This window comes from Polistes canadensis, unplaced genomic scaffold, assembly GCF_001313835.1.
Source record: "Polistes canadensis isolate GaletaPanama2010 unplaced genomic scaffold, ASM131383v1 scaffold_95, whole genome shotgun sequence".
NCBI lineage: Eukaryota > Metazoa > Arthropoda > Insecta > Hymenoptera > Vespidae > Polistes > Polistes canadensis.
The window spans coordinates 473,385-496,765 of NW_014569642.1; the positions used below are offsets into that span (position 1 = coordinate 473,385).

The 23,381-nt window shown below is 29.0% G+C and overlaps 7 protein-coding genes and 1 long non-coding RNA gene across 12 annotated transcripts; 4 read left to right on the plus strand and 4 right to left on the minus strand.

Moving 5' to 3' along the window:
* Positions 1–204: 204 nt before the first annotated feature.
* LOC106787224 (DNA replication complex GINS protein PSF1-like) lies at positions 205–1,401 on the minus strand. Its single transcript, XM_014749412.1, has 4 exons — positions 1,071–1,401; positions 919–983; positions 544–850; positions 205–463 (listed from the first exon to the last, which is right to left on the minus strand). Exons 1-4 carry the CDS (start codon positions 1,137–1,139, stop codon positions 323–325), a joined length of 582 nt encoding a protein of 193 aa, XP_014604898.1. The 5' UTR covers positions 1,140–1,401; the 3' UTR covers positions 205–322.
* Positions 1,398–2,746, plus strand: LOC106787223 (39S ribosomal protein L4, mitochondrial). The gene is made up of 3 exons (XM_014749411.1): positions 1,398–1,790; positions 1,926–2,334; positions 2,490–2,746. Exons 1-3 carry the CDS (start codon positions 1,488–1,490, stop codon positions 2,633–2,635), a joined length of 858 nt encoding a protein of 285 aa, XP_014604897.1. The 5' UTR covers positions 1,398–1,487; the 3' UTR covers positions 2,636–2,746.
* On the minus strand, positions 2,461–4,633 carry LOC106787221. Of its 2 annotated transcripts, none has more exons than XM_014749409.1 (4): positions 4,391–4,633; positions 3,538–4,215; positions 3,267–3,451; positions 2,461–3,186 (listed from the first exon to the last, which is right to left on the minus strand). In XM_014749409.1, the coding sequence occupies exons 1-4, from the start codon at positions 4,488–4,490 to the stop codon at positions 3,139–3,141; spliced, it is 1,011 nt and encodes a 336-aa protein (XP_014604895.1). In that variant the 5' UTR covers positions 4,491–4,633; the 3' UTR covers positions 2,461–3,138. The 2 variants fall into 2 exon arrangements, with proteins under 2 accessions (XP_014604895.1, XP_014604896.1); XM_014749410.1 differs by having other exon boundaries at positions 3,538–4,322; positions 4,391–4,448.
* A 492-nt stretch (positions 4,634–5,125) lies between these two features.
* Positions 5,126–6,708, plus strand: LOC106787210. Of its 2 annotated transcripts, none has more exons than XM_014749391.1 (4): positions 5,126–5,247; positions 5,488–5,692; positions 5,804–5,989; positions 6,170–6,708. In XM_014749391.1, the coding sequence occupies exons 2-4, from the start codon at positions 5,521–5,523 to the stop codon at positions 6,487–6,489; spliced, it is 678 nt and encodes a 225-aa protein (XP_014604877.1). In that variant the 5' UTR covers positions 5,126–5,247; positions 5,488–5,520; the 3' UTR covers positions 6,490–6,708. The 2 variants fall into 2 exon arrangements, with proteins under 2 accessions (XP_014604877.1, XP_014604878.1); XM_014749392.1 differs by having other exon boundaries at positions 5,139–5,247; positions 5,488–5,655.
* A 2,924-nt stretch (positions 6,709–9,632) lies between these two features.
* On the minus strand, positions 9,633–11,883 carry LOC106787209. The gene is made up of 5 exons (XM_014749389.1): positions 11,334–11,883; positions 10,809–11,232; positions 10,561–10,731; positions 10,264–10,478; positions 9,633–10,181 (listed from the first exon to the last, which is right to left on the minus strand). The coding sequence occupies exons 1-5, from the start codon at positions 11,407–11,409 to the stop codon at positions 9,685–9,687; spliced, it is 1,383 nt and encodes a 460-aa protein (XP_014604875.1). The 5' UTR covers positions 11,410–11,883; the 3' UTR covers positions 9,633–9,684.
* A 124-nt stretch (positions 11,884–12,007) lies between these two features.
* On the plus strand, positions 12,008–13,039 carry LOC106787211. The gene is made up of 2 exons (XR_001381756.1): positions 12,008–12,099; positions 12,490–13,039. It is a non-coding gene; the product is annotated as an uncharacterized LOC106787211 (long non-coding RNA).
* Positions 12,099–15,301, minus strand: LOC106787208 (spermatogenesis-associated protein 5). Of its 2 annotated transcripts, XM_014749387.1 has the most exons (6): positions 15,254–15,301; positions 14,816–15,000; positions 14,549–14,731; positions 13,054–14,474; positions 12,719–12,985; positions 12,099–12,649 (listed from the first exon to the last, which is right to left on the minus strand). In XM_014749387.1, exons 1-6 carry the CDS (start codon positions 15,268–15,270, stop codon positions 12,320–12,322), a joined length of 2,403 nt encoding a protein of 800 aa, XP_014604873.1. In that variant the 5' UTR covers positions 15,271–15,301; the 3' UTR covers positions 12,099–12,319. The 2 variants fall into 2 exon arrangements, with proteins under 2 accessions (XP_014604873.1, XP_014604874.1); XM_014749388.1 differs by lacking the exon at positions 15,254–15,301 and having other exon boundaries at positions 14,549–14,678; positions 14,816–14,869.
* A 1,559-nt stretch (positions 15,302–16,860) lies between these two features.
* On the plus strand, positions 16,861–23,248 carry LOC106787213. Of its 2 annotated transcripts, XM_014749395.1 has the most exons (9): positions 16,861–16,998; positions 17,292–17,392; positions 17,624–17,722; positions 18,857–18,960; positions 21,693–21,906; positions 22,225–22,278; positions 22,354–22,496; positions 22,576–22,730; positions 22,830–23,073. In XM_014749395.1, the coding sequence occupies exons 2-9, from the start codon at positions 17,314–17,316 to the stop codon at positions 22,885–22,887; spliced, it is 906 nt and encodes a 301-aa protein (XP_014604881.1). In that variant the 5' UTR covers positions 16,861–16,998; positions 17,292–17,313; the 3' UTR covers positions 22,888–23,073. The 2 variants fall into 2 exon arrangements, with proteins under 2 accessions (XP_014604881.1, XP_014604880.1); XM_014749394.1 differs by having other exon boundaries at positions 16,863–17,392; positions 22,830–23,248.
* Positions 23,249–23,381: the final 133 nt, after the last annotated feature.

Here is a 23,381-nt window from a genome sequence, read left to right on the forward strand (position 1 = left end):
AGAATAAAATTTCTTCCCACGTTTCTCTCATGTTCACGAATTTTTGTAGATTCTTTCTAATCCATTGACTGTTGTAAATGCGTCTTTTTAATACATAAATTCATGTTTTATTGCAACGTGTGGTGTGTATAGTTATATACAAATATTTATCGTTTCAATCGAAAAACTTCATCATTTGTTTTCATTTTTTCTTATTTCTTTTACAATATTAAATTAAACAATTAATTTATTATGCGAAATGTTCCAGTATACCTTGCGGCTCGTATTTTTATTACTTGTGTTCTTTTTCTTCTTCTTTCATAGTATTTAATTAAATAATTCATTATGCCAAATGTTCTAGTATACCTTGTCTGATAAGCGGTTCGCAAATTACTCTGGGTAATAAGTGATATGTATTCTTCTTCAGAGTAACTACTTGTCCATTTTCGATCTCCAATTTCCCATAATCCGTTAAACATTTAACCTGATAATAATAACATTAATCCAATGAGTTGTAAAAAGAGAAAGAGAAACTAACTATAAATATAAAACACAATGACTTACTTCAATATAAAGCGATTTAGGTGGTAACATATTAACAGTTAAATTAAGTCCACAATTGTCTCCTATAGATCTCATGTAAGTAGCTAACGATTTATTGTAAGAACGGAACCACTGAATTTCGGCATTCAGTAAATTCGAATTTATTTCTGGCGGTAAAATACTACCCAAATCCCAACGCATTTGACGCAATCTTCTCATTCTGTTATACAAATATGCCAAGATGCACCTTTTGTTTCTAGTTAAAACTATGTGTCTAAATTTTACTGATGGGAGTAAGGCCGTATTGCCGTCATTTTTTATTGCATTACTAAAATGATATGAACAATTAATTACAAATTAAAGCAAAACATAAATCTAAATATGACATATATTTACCTATCAAGTAAATTTGCTTCGTAAAGATACTGCATTTCTTCTAATACTTGTCGAATCACAGTTTCCTTTTAAACGAAAGTTTAAACATTTTATTCTCTTTTATGCATTTACATTTTAAAATATTTGTAAATTTGATAATTTTTCTTACTTACATTGAACGGTTTAATATCATCGGTCAAATCAAGTTCGATAATAAGTTGGAATGCTTCTTTTCCAAACATCTTTAAATATTTAATACCAATTTATTTGGATTTAAATACACTTCATTAAATATAACCTTACTTTTATATATATATATATATATACAAATTTGTACAATTTTGAGGTCATAAATATAAAAATTGTGGAGGTAAAAAATGTCTGCTTTATGATACATCAATGTAAAAAGTATTAAATTAAATGTCTTGTAATAATTATTCTTAAATATTATTTAAATGTACATAATCTCACTTGGATTTCTTAATAGCGGCACTAGAGACATCTGTCTACAAAATTTATTGGTATACACTGAGAGACATCAAACATTGCATAACCTTATTTTTGTTTCACAAGTAATTGGAATTAAAATAATGTCGATTTTTCATAACGTTTTAACAAATTTACAAAAGCGATGTTTGCAAATGTTAAAGTACAGTACTACAGTAAAACCAGATGCAGTTGTATCGGATATATTAAAACCAATAATTGATATAAAATCATATGATAGTGAAAGATTTTTTCACAAGTCACGAGAAGTGTGGATAGAAAATTTAGACACGATTCAAGAAAAGAAATTAGGTCTGCTCAATTTACATCCGGAAATATTTGCGGCCCAACCAAGAATTGATATCATTCATGAAAATGTTAAATGGCAAAGGTTATATAGTTTTGTGGTAAGCAATATTATAATACGTACACACACACACACACACACACACACAGTTTCAATGGACAGAACTTGCGTTCTATTAGTTAGTTAAAATTTTTCTATCGTTTTTTACTTAATCTAATTTCTATTTTGTTTCTAGAGTTATGCGCATTCGAAGACTAAAGCAGAAGTAAGAGGAGGAGGTAAAAAACCTTGGAAACAAAAAGGTACGGGAAGAGCACGTCATGGTAGCATACGATCACCTTTATGGAGAAAAGGTGGTCGAATTCATGGTCCCAGATCGCATACTACTCATTTCTATATGCTACCATTTTATTCTCGCATTGCTGGTCTTACATCAACATTATCCGTTAAACTTGCTCAAGATGACTTACATTTGGTAAAAGATTTGGAAATACCTTCCAATGAACCATCTTATATCAAGCAATTGATTGAAGAAAGAAATTGGGGACCTTCTGTGCTTATTGTAGATAGCGAAGATATTATGCCGGTTAATTTGACCATGGCAACGGATACTATACCCCATGTAAATTTAATGCCTGTTTATGGTACATATTTATCTTATTATATCAAATACTAATAAGGGTGTTTCAAAATACATTGGCATAATTCGATTACTATGTGGATAGCCTATTTGTAATGCCTTGCCTGATATATACATTATATAATAAATATTGTATTTAATAAAATTTTATATTTTTAGGTTTGAATGTGTACAGTATGCTAAAACATAATACATTGATATTAACACACAGAGCGGCACGATTGATAGAAGAAAAACTATTATTTCATTTGAATAGATCAGACAGCAAAAAGTTGTTAGGGAAATTCAAATTAAGTCAACAGTAAATGGCTTATTACATCGCTTAATCAACACTTACATAGATTATTTTTATTTAGTGTGTGTAGCATCTTTGTCATATTTTTTTGAATTAAAAAAATAAATCTCTTAACTAATAAGTATCATACGAATATTTTTTCTCCCATAATAATTCTAGATAATGAATATTTTACTGATTATAATTAGATTTGCTTATTAATGGTTTATAAAAATTGTTACCTGGTACCTGAATTAATGTTTTTATAATCTAAGGATAATATTTTGTTAATTTTAAATGCACAATCTAGTACACAATAAAATAATAGTTGTAGGATATTTAAAGTTCATTTTTTAAACGACAGCGGTACGTTCAACTTATAAATATTTTAACATGTGGCCCATACAATAAAAATGTTCCATAATCCGTTAGAAATATCTCAATATAAAACTATAATGTAATTAATAACAATTGTACCAGGTAAACTTGAATATTTTTCATATATATGTACTATCTATATCATAACATCCAATGTCATTTTTTCCTCAATATAGGTACACTCGCAGATTTCCTTGGCAAAGGCTGTACAAAGTTTGAAAAAAATATAAATGCGAGGGGTAAAAATGAAATGATTAAATTGTTAAGATATATTTGATATTTACCGGAGGGTGAGGATCAATGCCAAGCATTCTTTCACGTATAGCCCACCTTACAGTCGTGTGTTTCGCTTCTCCAGGAAATGCTATCTGCTTCCATTCTTCCTGATATTTTTGATAAAGAGCAACTGGATCGCATTTCTTATTTGTACTTTTTTGAACATCTGGATGTAATCGCCATGGTCTAATAACTAAAACAAATTTATTAACATACTTTTATACATATATTTATACTTTTATTTTTAATTCTTAATTTAAAAGATTTATTATATCTTACATGATTTATGCATTGAACAGCTTGAACTCTTAGTACGTGGAAGACTTTGCGATCGAACAGTGACAGAATGATTGGAGGATATACTTTTGGATCTTGATTTATAGTTATTCTCTACAATATTTGGTGCACCAATCAATTTGTTGCAATCTGGCAATACCAGCTTGGAATGTACTGGTTGTTCTTGAGAAATCGTATTATATTTATTACTATCATAGTTCGCATTATAAACATTCTGCATGGAATAAGAAGTAACCGAAGATTGAGTATCATTTTTGGATTGTTGTTGAACACTCGACCGAGATTTATAATTTATGGAATTATAGTCTTTCTTATTTGATCGAGAATCCTCAATAAGGTTTGCTTTATACTTGATATATCTATGTTTACTTTTAACCGGATTCGATTGCCTTTTAAATGGCGTAACAAATTCTTCTTCCAAATATTTTTCTGCTTGATTTTCTTTATCTTCTGGAATACGTTTGATTTTTATTTTTACCAAAGACTCGTTTTCAAAATTGGAAGAAGTTGAATTATTGCTAGTAACACCGTTTAATTCTTTCGATTGTTCGCTAAGAATTTCATGAATCATTTGTTGCTGTTTTTTTAATATTTTCTTTCTTATTTCTTCTTTATGTTGTTCTTTTTCATGTTCCTTTATCTTCTTGTATATCTTCAAATCTTTTAACAATAATGGTAAACAATTAGAAACATATATTCCAGACTTCACGTTTTATGAATTATGATCCAAAATAAAATTCATTTATAGTGAAAACAATTGCTAACCACTATAAAAGTTATAAAAATGTATTTAATGAAAACAACACATGTGTGTGGCGTTATATGAATCCATTACCTTTCATAAAAGCTTTAAGTTGTGGTGCAGTAATACCAATAAATCCCAATGAATTAAGTATCGTGAGAACTTCTCGTGGGTCATCGTTTATGTTAGACATATTATTAAATTAATATAATAATAGAAATTCGACTTTTCATTAACTGTCACGTTTAAGCGATTTCAAATATTAATATTTGTGACGGTTAAAAATAGTCATTGAGTCCACAAATAACGTAGATCAAAAACTACATAATTTAAAATCAATCGATAGATATGATAAGCAAATTTCTACTTATTCTTTACCATATTTCTAATATAATATTATTTTAAATATATCTATATATATATATATATATATTAATGTTATATAAGTGATGTTTTTCTATATTATTTAACAAATTTTATTAACAATATAAAATATGAAAATAAATAATTAGGAGTTGATATTTGTTTTCAACGCGAAACAGTGTCATCTAGCGGTGGAAGCGCATACTATAAATACCGTACGAGACGCGTTTAAATATCGACGAATATTTATGCGCATCAGCAAAGAAATATAAATAAATGAATTATTTATCAATAAAAAAAAATATATGATTTTTAACTGCATGCATAATATTGATTATAAACATTAGATTAAACGACAATATAAAAAATAAAAAATATAACATATCAATGTGCGGTTACACGACATATATAAAATACGGAATATCCATAAATGTTGCGCAGAATCTTGTTTCAGCAATATTTAAAGTTGATCGAAGCGTATTTAATTGTTCATCAGTCTGAAAAGAGACCTTGAAAGGTAATGTCGTCAATAAAGCTTTCGGTTTTCTTCTTTCTGATCGGAGTGATTATTTTGTGACACTTTTATGGTAAGAAAAATTCAAATTTCAATAAATATTTATTTTATTATTTGAATATTTTCATTTTAATTGAATTACCATTAATGTGTTAATGTTGTTAAAATATTATATAGATGATAGACTTTTTTATTTAAGTACACAAAAGTTTATTTTAATTTTTATAGAATCAAACGTATTAAAATATCGAATATGAATAGAAGAAAGAATACAATTTAAAAAAATGATTATTTTTAACTGTTTATTATATAGCGATCGATGCATCATCTATGATTGAAATAATAGATGTACCCTCTGTTGTACGAAACGGTACTGGACCAGTCAAACTCTCTTGCATTTACAAAATCGATGAGAATGAAAATGGTCTGGTTGTTAAATGGTATCACGAGTTGGATCAAATTTATCAATGGATCCCACCGTGTAAATAAACCCTTGGACTATTATAAAAATTCTTATTGTAATTATAAAAAAAAGAAAAAAAAAGAAAAGAAATGGAAAGATTATTGGACATTATTGAGATGATTTATTATATGAAATATAATTATTAATAATATGAAATATATTTTAGTGCCACCCCAAGATATGGGAATAATCACGAACTATTCGAAATATCCAGCAAAAAATCTGATAGAACCGGAAACGCGCTCGATAATCGATTTAAAAATGATTACTCTTGATATGAGCGGAGAATACATGTGCGTTATCAAAACATTTTCTACTGAACATACCAAAGCAACTAGGATGATCGTTTACGGTAATTCGAAGATTATTTTTTTTTTATTTCATTATAAGATTTATTTTTATATTTTTTTGTAGTAATAAATAATTAATACCATTTATTTACAATTCCATAAAGCAATGGATTTCAATGAATGCATAAAAATTTAATTTAGTATTGTTTTAATAATAAATAATAAATATTGTTTATTTACAGTCCCGGAAAGCAGTGCCAAAATTCATGTCACTCGTTTCAATGATAGTCATACTAATATCAAATGTACAGTCTTAGGAGCACAACCAAGACCAACTTTGAAACTTTATATAGAAGGGATAAAAATCGATGATAAATTCGATCAATCATCGTTAATTATTCATGATAATATATATAAATATAATTCGTATGTAATATGGAATAGTATTATAAAAAATATGATTAATCCAGTATTAATAGAGTGCGAGATTTCTATTTCCGAAACGAATTATAAACGAAGAGAAAAAATGGTTTATTATCCTGATGGTATAAAATTAGGATAATAAATTATACAATTATATGAATTATAAAAATTCATTTCTTAAATATTACTCTGACGCAGTTAATTCCTATATAAGTCCAACCGTTAGATTCCTAAAAACACTGTGTTGTACAAATTCATACGAAACTTATACAATACTAAAAACATGTGCGAAAATGTGTTAATGATTCGAAAAATATTAATAAATTTGAAAAGAATAAAATTAACAAGAAAAAAATAACTATCATATTATTTTAAAATACCTAAAAAATACCTTTAAAATGACCTTTTAAAATACCTTGTAAGACAATACATACCTTATAAGAATAAAAAAAATGAATGATGGTGTCTCTATATTAAACATGCTGTTGTTTAATACAGGATTTTTCTTAATTTTCAAACTTTAATATAACAACAATGTATTGAAATGTTTTGTTATACGAAAATTTCCTAAATTTAGGATTCCCAGAATTTCGGAACGCGCTAAAGTAAAATCACATTGCAGAAATCCTGTATTATTAAAAAAAGTTTGTTACCTGTATTTAAAATGAAATGTTGTTGGTATACTTTAGTTAAGAAGGATCTCTTAAGAAGGATCGACAATCGAATGTTAATTAGCTATAATATTCCTATATTTATAGCGGGTACGGCGATTGCGTATAAGTCGAGGGTGGATTATAAGATATAAGTCGGCGGAAGGAGAGGGAAAATTTACTTAGAAATCGAGCAACAGGATCTTCCTTCCGATGCTCCTTAGAATCATTCGTTCGTCAGCTCTTACCTGCAACAAAAGTAAGCGTTCATTTTTAACATTGAATTTTCATCCATCAATAATAGTCAAGTCTATCATAACAATTACTCATTCTTAATTATTCATTTTTATTGAATCATTTTACTGTTATTTTATAAAATTTCATAGACCAAATCGTTTTAAATTTTAACTTCAAATTTAAAACTATTTTGGAAGTTTCGTATTAAAGTTTATTGTAAATTGTTATTAGTGTCGAATTGTTTTTTATGTATAATTTTTAAATCACATAATTTTCATTTAGAAATTAGTGTTCGCAATTGTATTTAATTAAATGTTTTTTATTATTATTGTTAGCTGAAAACAAGGAAGAAAAGTATAATTGAATTAATAAAAAAGTAACCAAGTTGGAATATAACGCAATGATGAGCCGCATCTGTGTAATTATCCTTATTGCAGGTAAATTCATTCAAATATTTTTAATAGATGTTTCATCTTTTTTTATCGCTGTTATTTTTATTGTAATTTGAATTTGATTTTTTCTACGGATTTTTAAAGTGAATATTTCAATAAAAATATTATTATTTAACTTTATCGAATAAAATATAACACGTTAGAGAATTCAATGAATGAATCAAAGAGATTATAGATTAGATTGAATTAATTAATGAAAACGCTATGTGTTCTCTGTACTGTAATCCTATTAGTTATCCTACTCTATGTTATTTATAAAAGAATTTCTTTCATCGATCGAATCAATTGAAATAATTATTAAAAAAATAAAAAAACATTAATACAATGTGTAATTATGTTTGTCCAAATGAAGACCTGAACATAGAATTGTTTTATCCATTTTTCCGATTTCATTTCTTTGATAAAAATAGTTTGTTAAGCATTTTGATTAAACAAATAATTGTTATTATTTTTGTTTAAATTAAAAACGATGTATATATGCATATTTCTATGCATAAATAATTAATTGTATTAAATTATACTAAATTTAATTGACGTGTGTGTGTGTGTGTGTGATATTACTTTATATTGATTTTATTAGAATATTTGATTCTTTAAGTCCCTTACGAGGAATACAAAAATATCGAAAGTTATAAAAAAGAAAGTCGTTTAAAATTATGCGTCAATTTACAGCTTAACAGAGCAACTTGTAATTACTTAATTGACATTCATTACCGATAGAGAGGTCGTGCTACCACATCCATAAATGCATCGAGTGTAGTCCAGTCGCCATAGTGTTTTCATCTAACACTCACCCTTTTTCTCTTTTTACAAACGTTAAACATATTTTTGTTAAAAATATGTTAGCACTTTTTACGGAATTCCTTTGACAACAATTCCCTTGAAAAATGTTTCAAGGGAACGAAAATGGAGATTCGAATTTACATTAGATTAATAATGTATTTATTAGAATTTTTAACTATATTATATTTTATAAATTATTTATGAGAGATCTATTTGATCAACACACACGCACACTGATGTTTATATTTTTTAAATTATAATTGAATTAAATTCGATTAGAAATTATTGTAATTTATAGATTATATAAATAAACATTTTCTTTTTTTTTTTTTTCAAATAATTTGCTATGCGCTTATTTTAATTTTGAACTATACTATATTTTATAAAAATTATTTTTTACCTTAAAAATAAATTGATATTCATATGCTTTTGAATCATAATTGAAAATAATTTATATACCGAACTTTTACGAAAAATTCTTTTTTTACGTAACTTTAATGACATATTTATAAATATTTTAGTTTGTGCTTTATGGACTTTGGGAGAGACTTTATCATGTGACCAATGTGGACAAGAATGTGCTGGAATTTGTGGTACACGACAATTCCGAGCCTGTTGCTTCAACAATATGAGAAAGAGAAATTCTAACTTCTTATATAAATTTGGAATGAAGCCACGAAAATATATAATACCATTCTATCGTCTGGCTTGCGACGCATAATATTAGATCTATTATATTATCTGATATACTTACGATTATTTCAATGATTTATATTGTTTCAACTAATCCCCTATATCTGATCAAATATTTTTTTTTCTGAATAAACGAATTGTTGCATGATATTAAAGATATTCTAGAGCAGTACGTACTCAGGGATAATTCTTTGATTACAATATAAAATATCTTTGATTGTCTGATTAATTATTTTCAAGATACCAATCTAATAATTATATCCATTTTCCCCATTTGGTAGTATTTTCTTTATTATTAATCCACATTCTATAATATTTATCAATTTATTTTATCGTTTATCTTGTTTTTCTTACTTACCTATTAATAAGCCACATTTTTATTAAGCATTATTATAATAAAATAATTCTAATTAGGAATAAATTCGTGTAGTATATAATGAGAAGATTAAAATGAAATTAAAATATTCTCTATTGATATATTTATAATTTATACTTTTTTCTGTTTGTTTTACATTAAAATTAAGTTGTTTCTCGTATCATATTTATTGCTTTCCTAATTAATAATTGATTTTTCTCATCGGTACATTTGTTCGATTGCTTCAGTAATTTATTACACTGTTTCTTAATAATATTCCATTGCAACTTGTCAATTCCTAGATAATGGTCCTTTTTTAAAAGTGTAATCAAATCTGATTTTGTCATATTATCGAAATTAAAAGCGACGTTTTCATTGGAGGTTTTATCGCGTGATTTAATCGATTTCCTTTTTCTTTTACATTTTTTTTTTTTTACTTTAGGTTCCAATTGACATATTACACTATCACTATTGCTAATTAAAGAACAATTGTTTTCTTCCTTTATTTTCTGTTTCTTACAATTAGATTTTAATTCAATCATATGTTTAGTATCATTTTCGTGTTTTTGATCAATTACCGATTGTTTTTGTTCTTTCAATGATTTTTCGTTACGTTTTCTTTTTTTGAAATTTATCGCACAGCTTGAACGATCAACAATTTCTGAAAAATAATGTAAACAAATGTTTAATATATTTAATGTATATTTTTATTTTATAACTTTTTATTTATAACTTTTTCATACCTCCGAGATCATCACTCATATGAATGGAGAGTTCGGTAACATTCTTTGAAACATTTGGTTTACAAATATTTTCCGATACGTCGGAGATCAATTCAGTGGTTTCTAATTTCATCAACTTATCTGTCAAATCAAAATTTAAATCCTCATTTAAGTTATCGTCTTGAAATTCAATCAATTTGAACATCTTGTCCTTCAAAATATTTTCTTCGAGGATGCTATGGTAATATAAAAAAATTATTTATAAAACACAAATTTTTTTAACTACAATACTTTAATTAGTTTATTTAATAAAAATACCTCGATTCATTTTCATCGAGCCATGGTAAAGCAAGCCATGATTTTAAATCAACCGGTAAGGTGTCATTTTTGGAAAGCCAAGGAAGACCAACTGTTTTGAACGTATTCAAGAATCGATGGAGGCTGTTATACCAAATGCAAGACCTTTTAACTAAATTTTTTGACAATACCCTGAAAATATAAATAATATATATATGAAAACTAAAATAAAATATTTTTAAAAATACATATATAAATAAATGACATACCAAATTCTACTTATGACTGCATATGCTACAAGCGTAATAGTCCACGCATGGCCCAAGACGACGCGGGATCGTAAAAAAATGCCAGCATTCTTTGTTACCTCCTCAACTCTTGCTAAAAGCTTTGCAAAACCTTGAGTTCTGACAAGAATATACTCCAACATTTGTCTGCTCGGCAATATAACGAATCTGCCGTTTAATTCGATGTTACTTTTAAAATTTTTGTATTCTTTTTCAAGCGCTAAATTCAAATAATTAAGTAAAGCTCTGTTAACTTTTTCCATGTTCTTAAAACCCTTGTCATTGCGAAATTTACACTTCATCCGGTAAATAATTCTGCTTAATATTGCCGCTTCTTTGTGAAGATCATTTTGGGCTTCTAAATCTTTAATAATACGTTGTAAAATCGCATTAAGTCCTTTGATATCTACATAGGAAAATAAAGTTACAATATATATTAATCATATTTATAAAAATATAAATTTTTAATAGAAATTGTGCAAATTTTGGGTTAGAATATATTCTTACCAAATTTCTGAGCTTCAATACGCCACGTGATATTTGGTGGATGTTCTATGTAAATTTTATTCCAAATAGCTTCCATATTTTAATTTACAAAATGTAATAATAATTTTTATATTATTTAAATACAAATGTTAATCTCAGACATTTGTTTTTAATGAGAAGTTACTGATTTCACAGCACCGAATGTAGAATTTGAGGTTATGAATCACACACTCCGCACACACATCACAAATCATTCATACGTATGAGTGCATCTGTGAATATAAATTATTTTATAATTTTATTTATGCCATTAAATTTAGTAATTTCTCTTATAATTGAAAAAATCAAATTATTTTGTTTGTATTAATAATATTATTGTAAACGACCATGGAGTCTATATAGCTCCTACTAAAGTCAAGCTGCGCTGAGCACGGTTAGTACTTGGGAACACCGTATGCTGTTGACTCCCATTTTCCGCCTAGTTAGTTATAATACCTAGTTGGTCCCAAGCTCAGACAAAGGAGCTTTGGACCTCTCAACCTTCGAGGGTGAGGCCAGCAACCTACCCTGGGTAAAAACAATAAAGCGCTCCCGGAAATAGCAATAAAAGCTATGACAGGACGAGGTCCTAATAAAAAAAGAAGAAGAAGAATATTATTAATATTTGATAATTTTTTGTATAATAATAACTGAACGTAAACGAGAACATTTAGGAATTACTGTACAATCATATCGGGTAAACCAAAAGGTTTAATTGGAATTAGTCGGTAAAGAACAAATGTTCCAGGTGAGAAGGGACCACATAGAATTAATTTATTTAACCTGTAATAACTGAAACCACCTAGAATAATTAGACGATACATAAGATTAGTCCATTGTCCACAACCATGGGCAAGATTTGGTGCTGATACGAATCTGATAATGAAATTAAAAATAATTCAATGGTTTAACAACCAACTGGAGAGAAATATGTGATAAAAATATATTATTATTATCATATAATTTATTTAATATACTTTATTTATATAGTTTTCATATAATTGTATAAGAGACGTTGGCGTTCTTGGCGTCACTATTGATAATGCTACTTTAAAATGATCTTTCGTAACAATAGCAGCGTCTAAGTTCTCTTCGAGCGAATTCATTGCTGCTTCGTGACATATTGCTTGAATTTCAGCTCCTGAATAACCTTCAGTAAGCTCAACTAAATCCAGTATATTTACATCTTCTGCGATTGGCATTTTTTTGAGCTTTATTTCAAAGATTTCTTGTCTCGTCTGACAATCTGGTAATTTAACGTAAATTATTCTATCTAAACGACCAGGACGAAGAAGAGCCTGATAAAATGAATGATGCATTAGTTAAAAATATTTGAATGAAATATAGATTGCATATCAAATACAAACTTTGTCTATTTTATCAGGACGATTCGTGGCTGCTACTAATGTAACATTTCCTAAAGCAGTGATGCCATCTAATTCTGTAAGTAGTTGAGCTAAGACCCGTTGTTCAACGTTACTTCCATTACTACCCGATGAAGATCCTCTTTCTCCCCCAAGGGCATCGATTTCATCTATAAAAATGATAGAGGGTGCAACCTGTCGAGCCTTATGAAAAACATCACGTACAGCTTTCTCGGATTCACCAACCCACTTTGAGAATAGTTCTGGACCCTATAAATAGTAGCAATTGTATTTAATATGTCATAATAAAAGAAAATATTTATTGTTAAGTAGATTACCCTGATATTTAAAAAATTGACTTTGCTTTCTGTAGCAAGAGCTTTGGCGATCATGGTTTTGGAACAACCGGGTGGACCGAACATAAGCACTCCTCTAGGCGGGGTAATTCCCATTCTAGTGAATGCTTCAGGATATCTCAAAGGCCACTCAATGGATTGTTTTAATTTTAATTTTAATTCTCTTTGTCCACCTATATCCGACCATCTAACCATAGGAACTTCAACCAAAATTTCTTTCATTGCAGATGGTTTAGTTACAGTTAAAGCTTTATTAAAATCATCTATTGTTACATTTATTTCATAGTTTGTTTTAGAATCGATAACATTAATAGAATGCTGACGTTTAACAGCAGCCATCAATGCATGCGAACACAAGCCATATATGTCAGCACCAACAAATCCATGAGTGGAAAAAGATATATTTATTAAATCTTGTTGTAACAAAGTATTTGGTATTCTTTTGAGTAACTTTGATAATATTTCTAAGCGTGTACTTTGAAGAGGTACATAAACTTCAAATTCTTTATCTATTCTTCCAGGTCTTCTTAAAGACGCATCTACAAATTCAATTTTCGATGTGGTAGCTATTATAATAATATTATCTTTTGTATTTTGTAATTCATCGAAAAGTGATTTTATCGTAGCAAGAACTCTTCTTCCCTGATCTGTACTTGAGCTACTCCTCTTTGGACATAATGTATCGATATCTTCCAAAAGTATTATACATGGAGTATTATCTTTTGCTTCAGTAAAAATGTCTTTCAGCTTCCTTTCAGCTTCATCCATAGATTTACTATAAATGTCTGAACTGTGAACATTAAAAGAGTTGATGTTGTACTCTGATATAATAGCATTAGCGATCATAGATTTGCCAACTCCAGGAGTACCATAAAGTAAAATTCCTTTGCCGAAAAAAAAATCACCAATATTACATTTATTTAATGCAATATCCATTACATCTTTTATATCTGCTATTAAATCATTATATCCTCCTATATCTTCTATTTTATACTTTACTTTTTTCTGTTCTTCCTCAGTTATTGATACATCGTTCTGAATGATATATTTTGTAGAATACAAAGCCTTGTAATATTTAACATTGGATTTATCTGTAGTTAAATGCAAACAATTGAAAGACGTTAATAAATCGTCATCTATGTGTGTTGTGTCATCATTCTGATCTATTGAAGCTGCTACGATTACGTATATCAATTTTCTTCCATAGTAGGAGATGCTTATCCTATTCCCAATACAAAATATTTTGCCTTCATTAGAGTTTTTGAAAAGTATCTCCAAATCGGTAGACATATACAATAATGCGTGTTTCCCAGTACACTTGACAATAATTTCCTTAGCCGCATATATATTGACCTTTGCACTTTGTACTTTAATTAAATCTTTTAAGTTGTTTAGTTCAATAGCTAAAAACATTGAGCGATTATGTATCATATCTCTTCAATAATATAAATAAATTTAACATAAAGATATAACTTACTAGATTTAGGTAAAGAAACGCTCAATAATGATTTGTCATTGGCAAGCCAAGCTATTTTAACAATAATGCTATTTTTTGTCGCAATAATAACAGGATCTGCTATGGCAATATTGCATAGCTGCATTACAGTCTGTGATAGAAAGACCATGTCGTTTAAATCTTGTGCAGATATATTTGTTGGCGCTGATCAAACAAGGTATTAACTTAAAAATATAAAGTCATATTAAATAAGCGTAATCAATGATATATATATATATATATATGTACCTGGAGCCTTATAAATTTCTAATGTACTATGTAAAGTATCATTGAAAATAAAGCTGTGGTTCCAATTGTCAAAGGAAGGTGGGCAGTTAGATTCATGTAATGTTACATCATTTTGACCATAAATGCACTGACATTTCTCACATGTCGTTAATGATGATAAACTTTTTCTAACTTTAGGTGACATTCTAAAATAAAATAACAGTTACAAATTTATTCCATCAATTTTTAATAACAATTTTATGCGAAGAAAAATAAATTGATAATTAACATCTTCGATATAACCTAAAAGAAGAACAAACAAATTTCAATTGAATCAAAGATACATGAAAAGAATGAAAAAAGTTTTATTGATATAATTAGCTTGTATTATTTATAAAAAATAAAAAAATAAAAAATGCTTTAATCGATCATTAGAAAAAAAATATTTCAATAAATTACATGTGAGTATTTAGCATTTATAATCCAGCGTGGTACAGCGAATCGTCGGTAATGTAGATTACTAGAAACAAATTTTTTTTATATGAGTATATTTAAGTATTATTTTATTTTATTGTCGATAATTAATAATAATAATTATCTAANNNACACACATACAGAGATAGTATATAGTAGAGATCTGTTCGACGAATACACGAAGAAATGACATAAGAAATTCTGAACGTACCTAACGTATATACATATATGTAATACTTATATATATATATATATATATATATAACAAATATAATAAATTATTTTTATTTATAGGAAATACACGCTATGGTTTCATAAAATTTATTTGAAATAAAAAATACAATAAAAATATAGACTTTTAACGAATATTTTAACAGATGGATCCGAGCCTGAGGACGAATCTGACAATGAGATTGATGCGGTGATTTATAAGTAACGATAATGACTCGGAATTATTCTTTGCGGTGATACTGAAGGGGTGTTAATGAGTCGAGAACGTTAAGAAGTCCCTTGATGCAATCAACAATGATGATGCAGCCGGTCAAGGCATTGGTGGTAAATTACGCTGAAGGAGAGAAGGTGATTTAACAAAAAAAGAAACGTGATAGAATGACCAAACGAATAATCTTTTCGTGTTTGTTCTTTTTGTATACCTTCATTGCATTAGTGTCGACGGTAAAAAAAAAAAAAAAAAAAAAAAAATTTGTGAACAAATAAATTTCACGAAAAAAACGTCTTTGCAAAATTTTCTTTTTCTTAATAATTTTGTAACATATTATAATTTTGAATATGATTAATTAATATGAAAACTATTTTGCTGACGTTCTACAGAGTAAATGAAAACATTAGGAAACATGCTATTAAATTTAAAGTAAAATATAAAAGCGGTTTAAATTGATCATTCTAACTGATCACTTAAAATTTAATGCAATTTCTAATTGAAAATATTTTGTAGAGTTATAAAAAATGTCGATCTATCAAGAACGCTCCCTCTATAGTTGTAATTACCAAAAATTCCATTTCTTAATTAAATTTTGTTGCGACAAATACTTACTTATTGTTAAACTCACAGTTAAACAATATCGTTCATTTGAATTTAGAGAAATCTTTAAATCGATCATAAATTAATATCGGAGATATACATTGTTTCAAATGTAAAAAATGTTCATCTATAAACATGATGATGACACGAGAAGAAAATCAGGTAAAACAATAATTATGTAAAATTGGAGTTAACCAATTGTGATGTTTAAACGGTTTGGTTTCATGACTTCCGTCAACTGTATATGTGAATATTAACGATATTGATATAAAATCTATACGTCATTGTAGATGTAAAATAACTGATTTGGTCGGATGTGTAAGATAAGAACAGACAGATAGGCAAGCAAGCAAGCAAGCAAGCAAGCAAGCAAGCAAGCAAGCAGGCAGGCAGGCAAGCAAGTGGCCAAGCAAGTGGGCAAGCAAGTGGGCAGGCAAGCGGGCAAGCAAGCGAGCAGGTTCAGCTAAATGATCTCGGAGTGATTGCCGGCAAAGTCGGCAAAGGCAAAGTGATGGACGGCTCATCAGGAGGCCCCCGACGTTCCGTACCAAACGAGATTAATAGAGATCCGGCTGTCAGCCGGACGCCTCACCGTCTGAGCGAGATCTGAGCTGGTAGCACCAACCAGACGGCCAGTCTTCCCGCAGATCGCAACCTGCGTGGGCAAGAACCGATATCGTGATCGATCGTACGGTCTAAGTCTTCTTTGAGCAATTCATTTCCTAGGCTAGTCCGCGTGTTACAAAAACGTTTTATCCTCTAGTCACTTCAGCAAATATTTCTAATGAGATAACGACAGTGATAATTACACGTTATAGTTGATTAACCTGATAACTAGATTAGAGAGAAGGAGAGAGGGGTAGAGAGAGAGAGAGAGAGAGAGAGAGAGAGAGAGAGAGAGAGAAAGAACAAATACAAAATTATAGTTTATCAATTGTATCGTAGAATTTGGTTTGTTCTTTTTTTTCTTTATAAATAAAGGTCCATCTTTATTTTCGTACCGATGCGAATGCAAAGCACGAGGGGATGGTGGAGCGTCCTCGGCAGTTTTGCTCTGATTTTTCTCGCCAATATACGATTAGGTAGGCTATCCACACTAGCAGGTTGTGCGACAACGTAATAACTATTTCTTGTTAAAGAATTTGTCTATCTTTTTTTTTTCTATTTCATCTAAATCACACAGAGAAAATCTATTATAATTGATTGCAATATAGTTTCTTACTAGTAACTATTTATTTCTTAACGATTAAAGATTGATACTGATAGTTTTGAAATGAATCAATTAATTTCGAAAAAATTCGTTTGTTTTGTAGCTTTCAGCGAGAAGGATTTGGCGGGAAAAGCTCATACGGAGGAAATACGGCAACATCTTTGCTGTGCAAGGCATGAGAAACTGATCGACGTCGGTTATGGTAAGTTATATTTGATTAATATTACTTTTAATTTACATTTTATAAATGAAAATTATGCGGAAAATGGACATATATCGCGTTAACATTACGTAAGCAATTCCTTAGCGAAAAAAAAGTAAAAAGTGGGTTGCATAATGCATCATGGGCTCGTTCGTCGTTAGAAAATATGACCTTGTCTTCGTTGGACACCATCGAGCAAAATTATTATTGGGTGTTCAATCAATTGACGCCCGGTGTCGATGTCGAGGGTGATGGAACGTCCGGTATTTTCGCATAACACATATACACATACGAGCACACATCATCACTAATTCGTGATTTAGAATGCCGGCTCGTTTCGACGACCAGAATTTCTTATCGGCGGATCGCTTTGACCATATATTAATCATAAGAATATTCCTCTTCTTCGATTCATTGACCGTAATAAAATCTTGCGGACCTCGAGAGATATCAACTTGAGAAATGAGTTCGTATGTAAGAGATTGAGAATGAAGGGATTAATATTTCGTGGAAGTGTTATTTGTGGGTTCACTAAATTGCCGACAATATATCATAGTTAAACACATACGTCAGTAGATTTATTTGAAAAATGAATGTAACTCTAGTGCAGTTATTAATTTAAGAGGAAATTTTATATAAGCATTTGCTTGTATATATTTTTTTACGATTTCATAATTAAATCGTAGAAAAATAAATCGATAGAACAAATTTTTTCTCTCTCACCCTGTTGACTATTTAATTTAATTTTATAAGAACCTATCATTGTTAATTCTTACGATTTATTTCATTTAAGACTCTGTTTATATGACATCATTTACATCACATTTATAATAAAACTTTAATTTTTATTCATGATATTGAATTATAATATACGTAAAAGGACAATTTTTAGCAATCAGAAAATAAATTCCAATAATATTTGTGGTTGTAGAATAAATAAATGCAAAGTATTACAAAATTTTCGAATTATATATTAAAAATACAGTAGTCACAGTACTTCCTAATCTCCATATAGATATGTCAATATAGAATATTCAATGGATATTTCAATATTTATAAAATTATGTCTAAATATATATTTATGATTTTTATGTTCGTTCTCTTCAGAGTATTAATGCATTTAATTATTTTTAGGAATATCTGGAGAAGTTATACAAATTGATATCGGACATTGTCGAAAGCTCTGTCCTCGACATGTTTCCGACGATCCCGGCGATGCTAGCAAACCGGCTGTTCAGGTAAATATTTTCAATCAAACCAGGAAACATTTTTTAACGTAAATCAAGAAAACGCAGGAAAATTAGTTGATACAAAAATGATTTGAAAAATTATTTAATTTAATTTTTAAAATATCTACAATTTGCTTTGAAACAATCTTTTAAAAACATATTTACAGTAAGAACACTCCTAATATTTAATTTACTATAAAATAATGAAATTAATTTCATCTATGATTCGTGATTGAAATCTTATCAACATCTTAAACGAAATGTTATTAAATGCTATCTTAAGAATATATTTAATAAAAGTCTAATAAAATGAGGATCAAGGGATGATAATGGAGATGTTATGGGAAAGACTTAGAACAAAAATAAAAGAGATTTTAGGTGCATATTGAAGCAGGAATGCAGCAGCATTCGGGAGGGCCTACGTGACTATGCGTAATCTGTGACTCATATTAGCGGGATGCACCAGGTGCAAAAACACTGTGCGGCTGATTGCCGCATCAGGTTCCATACGAACAAAAAGCCCATCCTGCCGGATTGAAGTTTATCGAACCGGTCCATGAGTCTCATTCGAATTCCACGCTCTGGATTCTTATGGTTGTTTGAAAATGGAGAATGCCAGGGCAACTTTGTTTGAAAATAAATCAGAAAATTGCAAAAGAAAAGAAAAGAAAATAAAGGAAAAGAAAAAAATAATGTCGGCAATTAGGTGGTCATTGAACTCGCCAAAAAACCAGACAAATTCAACAAATTTCAACAATAAGTGATCCTATAAGGTCAGAACTACGCTTATCGAAAGCCTCATCCGATAAGAAAATATTTTGAAGATTTTTTTAATACTAAAAATAATCGAAAATGTATAAATGATCAGAATAATACTATAAGTATATCTGCACGCGTACGATGAAAAATTTTTAAAATATTTTAGACAATCTAAATACGTTTTCAATAATGATAAATGTGCATGTTGACTTATAAAATGAATTTAAACAATACCTATATGATTATTTCGTCCTTGAATGAGTTTTACAATAATTTGTGGTTATTTTCAAATAATTATAATTTGACAATCAGTGAAATATAGAATCGTTTGAATTTACGATCTTGTATTTCTATAAATCAAAGTACAAAGACAGAGAAGAAAAAAGAAAAATAGAAACCTGATTACAGCGTGCAGTACAAGCAGATATATTTCAAAGTTCGGTTTCGAAAGAATTTTGATATTGAGAGGAGTATATATGGTTTGAGAGTCCAGTAATATCGGCCGATTATGCCAAGGGCCATGAAGGGTTAAGAAAGGACTGGAACATATTGCAGATTTATGACGCATGAGTTTGACCAATCCAGAAGCTGGAATGTGGCCACGCCAGATATCGCGCGATCGAACAATCTGCACGATTCTACCAACAGCTCACACCATACGTTTGATGGGGTTTTTTAACTATACAAAAAATTATTCATCTTTTTATTCTAAAGAAACAGAACAATTTGAAAAAAAAATTAATACAGTAGAAAAATGTAGAAAGTAATGTAGATAATATACAGATAAATGATATTTTTCAACGAAATAGTAATTAATGACAAAAGAAAATATTAAACATTACAAAAATAATATTGAAACATTATTTTTTGTTTTTTTTTTTTTTCTTAAAAATGAAATATAATATAATTAATCATGTCGGTCGCGCGGTAAGGTAGTTTACCTTAAAGTTATCGTGCATATTAAAAATACATAATAAAACATATATTGAAAATGATAATATATTGTATTATCATTAGTGTATTTAATTAATATATATTATTATTTAAATTTGATACGCGCGTGCACGTATAGAATAATTTTATTTTATATGTATCTTCTTTTAAGTCGATTGTAAAGTTATTTTATAATGATTTAACATTAATATTAAAAAAAAAAAAAATGGTAAGGATTCATCGTTGATACTACAAAATGATCTATGCTTTTCGTTATTATAATGTTTAAAAGTAATTTTCTATTATTTATTAATAGAGTAATAGAGAAAAAATAATGAGAAACTTTTGGTATATGTTTGAGTTCAATATGAGAAGATCCGAAGAAATAGATCCTGTTCAGAGGATGAGTATTTGGAGTGTTCCTTCGCGTATCGCTTCCTTGCTTGGGTGGAGGAGGTTATTTTCGTCACGTAATGCAATCCGATTGGTGTATTTACGATCTTGCAGCTCACCCACGCTTCTCTCCAGGAGTGAGAAACAAGTTGAGAAGATGATGGTGTTGCACGCGATATGCAAAGGAGAAGAGAGAGGAGAGGAAAGAGGGCTGCTTGAGGACGATGTGTTTTGCGTCCTTGGAAGGTCGAATCGTCTTGGGTCAGCAAACGTGGGCGCCAGCCTGTCCACATACTAAATCCCAAGAATCACGTTCCTTTAAGATCCAGGAGGGCAAATGATCCATATGAAAAATAATATATTCGATCTATCCTTAAGAAATTATTATAATATCCCTAAGAGAAAGAAAACACACAAATAATTATTCAATCTATTTTCATATTATAAGGAATATGAAAAGAGTGATTAACATGTAACGTGATTAACATGTAACGTGATTAACATGTTACGTGATTAACATGATACGTTTACACGAACCAAGAGTTTTATTATCAGTATTTTTCAATTCCTTAAGATCTCTCTGGATGGATGATTTAAATTTATATTTTTGATGATATATTGTTAGAGAAAAAAAATATTTGTTGTAATATTTGTAGAGATGTTCGCAAGATGGTCACTGTCGGCCAAGGGCTGCTAGACTGGAAAGAGTATCCACATTGCAGGGAGTTCGTATTATCGAGGCTGTTGATGCTTGCGATTGTTCTTCAGATTCCTCTTGTAAAAGAGAATCCTATACGCATCTTTTACATTCTGGTACACCGTATCAGGTCATTATCGATGTTGGGGTTTGCATAGGACATTGCGGCAAAGGTATTGTCAATTATTTATCAAATATTTATCAAGAATAATATTTGCTTGGCGGTTGGAAAATAATTATATAGGATTTCTCTCCAATGAATTTGAAATAATTTAATTATTTTGAAATTCGTGTATACCATTTGTTTCTATTGTATAAAATGGCACGAAATTTCTTGGTATACACCGGATAACAGAAAAATATTATTACATTCAATTTGACATTTAAAAGTGATGATTATTATTGCACCAATCTAATTAAATTATAATATATTTTATTCAAATAATCATAATATTATTTATATATATGTTTTGTTTGTTGTTTTTTTTAAGATCTTGGTTGCAAACCTACAAGAAATAACACAGTCAGCGTTAAAGGACCAAATGGTAAATAAAATATAAACGAAGTATCATTGGAAATTCTAATGTAAATAATATTTAAAAAATGTTTATGTTTTCAAGGAGACGAAGTGTATCCAGTTATTGAGAAATGCAGTTGCGTCGGTAATTGTCATCGAATGGATCATATGGAAAAAGTGTTGGATTTCAGTGAAGTTGAGATTAAAGAGGGTACCAATACGACCGACGTCAAACCTATAATCAGAGTAAGTGGTATGAAATAAATTTTCAAAGGATTGTTCAATTGATCTTAAGACGATATTTGTTCTGATTGTATTTCTCCAGGAAATCAATGTTGGTCAATGTGTTGGAGGTTGTCCTGGAAACGAAACAGAAACTTGCATTTTACGTGACAAACGAGACCCAGCCAGATGTTTAGCTGGTCTTTATTCCAAACAACATACTTGCACACCTGCGAGATTCAAAGTTCACGAATACAGGTACGATCATTTGTATGTTTTAAATATAAACATATTTTTATTGGATAAAAATATATATTTGAAAAAGAAAATAGTATAACACGATAAACGTTCTTTTAGAACTCGACGAGGATCGAAACGCGAAGTGATACAAATAACGGAATGCATTTGCGTATAATCATCGTTGAAAAAGATGCCAATTTTTTGATCAACAAGAAAAAATAAGAATCGGAGACGAAGATGTTCTTAGGATAGATAATATCCTTTTACGTTTAGCGAATGAACGAGATGTTAAGATCCATCTAATTTTATTTTTTATTTTTTATTTCATTTTATTTTAGATCTCTATCATTTAGTTACGTGGCTAATAAATTTTGTAATGTCTTCTTTTCTAAAGAGAATTCATTCATTAAATTCACTACTTTAATTGGCAGGATGTTTATTGTCCTTGCGTATAATAGTTGTAATGATGTATAGGTTAAATCATCAAATAATAATGAATTATTTTCAAATAAATTTTGGAAATTTTTTGATCTAACAATATGAAATGTTATATCCTTATATCATACCGAACGTATAATAATATACATATAAATATATTTAAAAATATACAAATATATATAAATAACAGAATAGACAATTTTATACGTGTAAAACTAATTAATGAAAAAA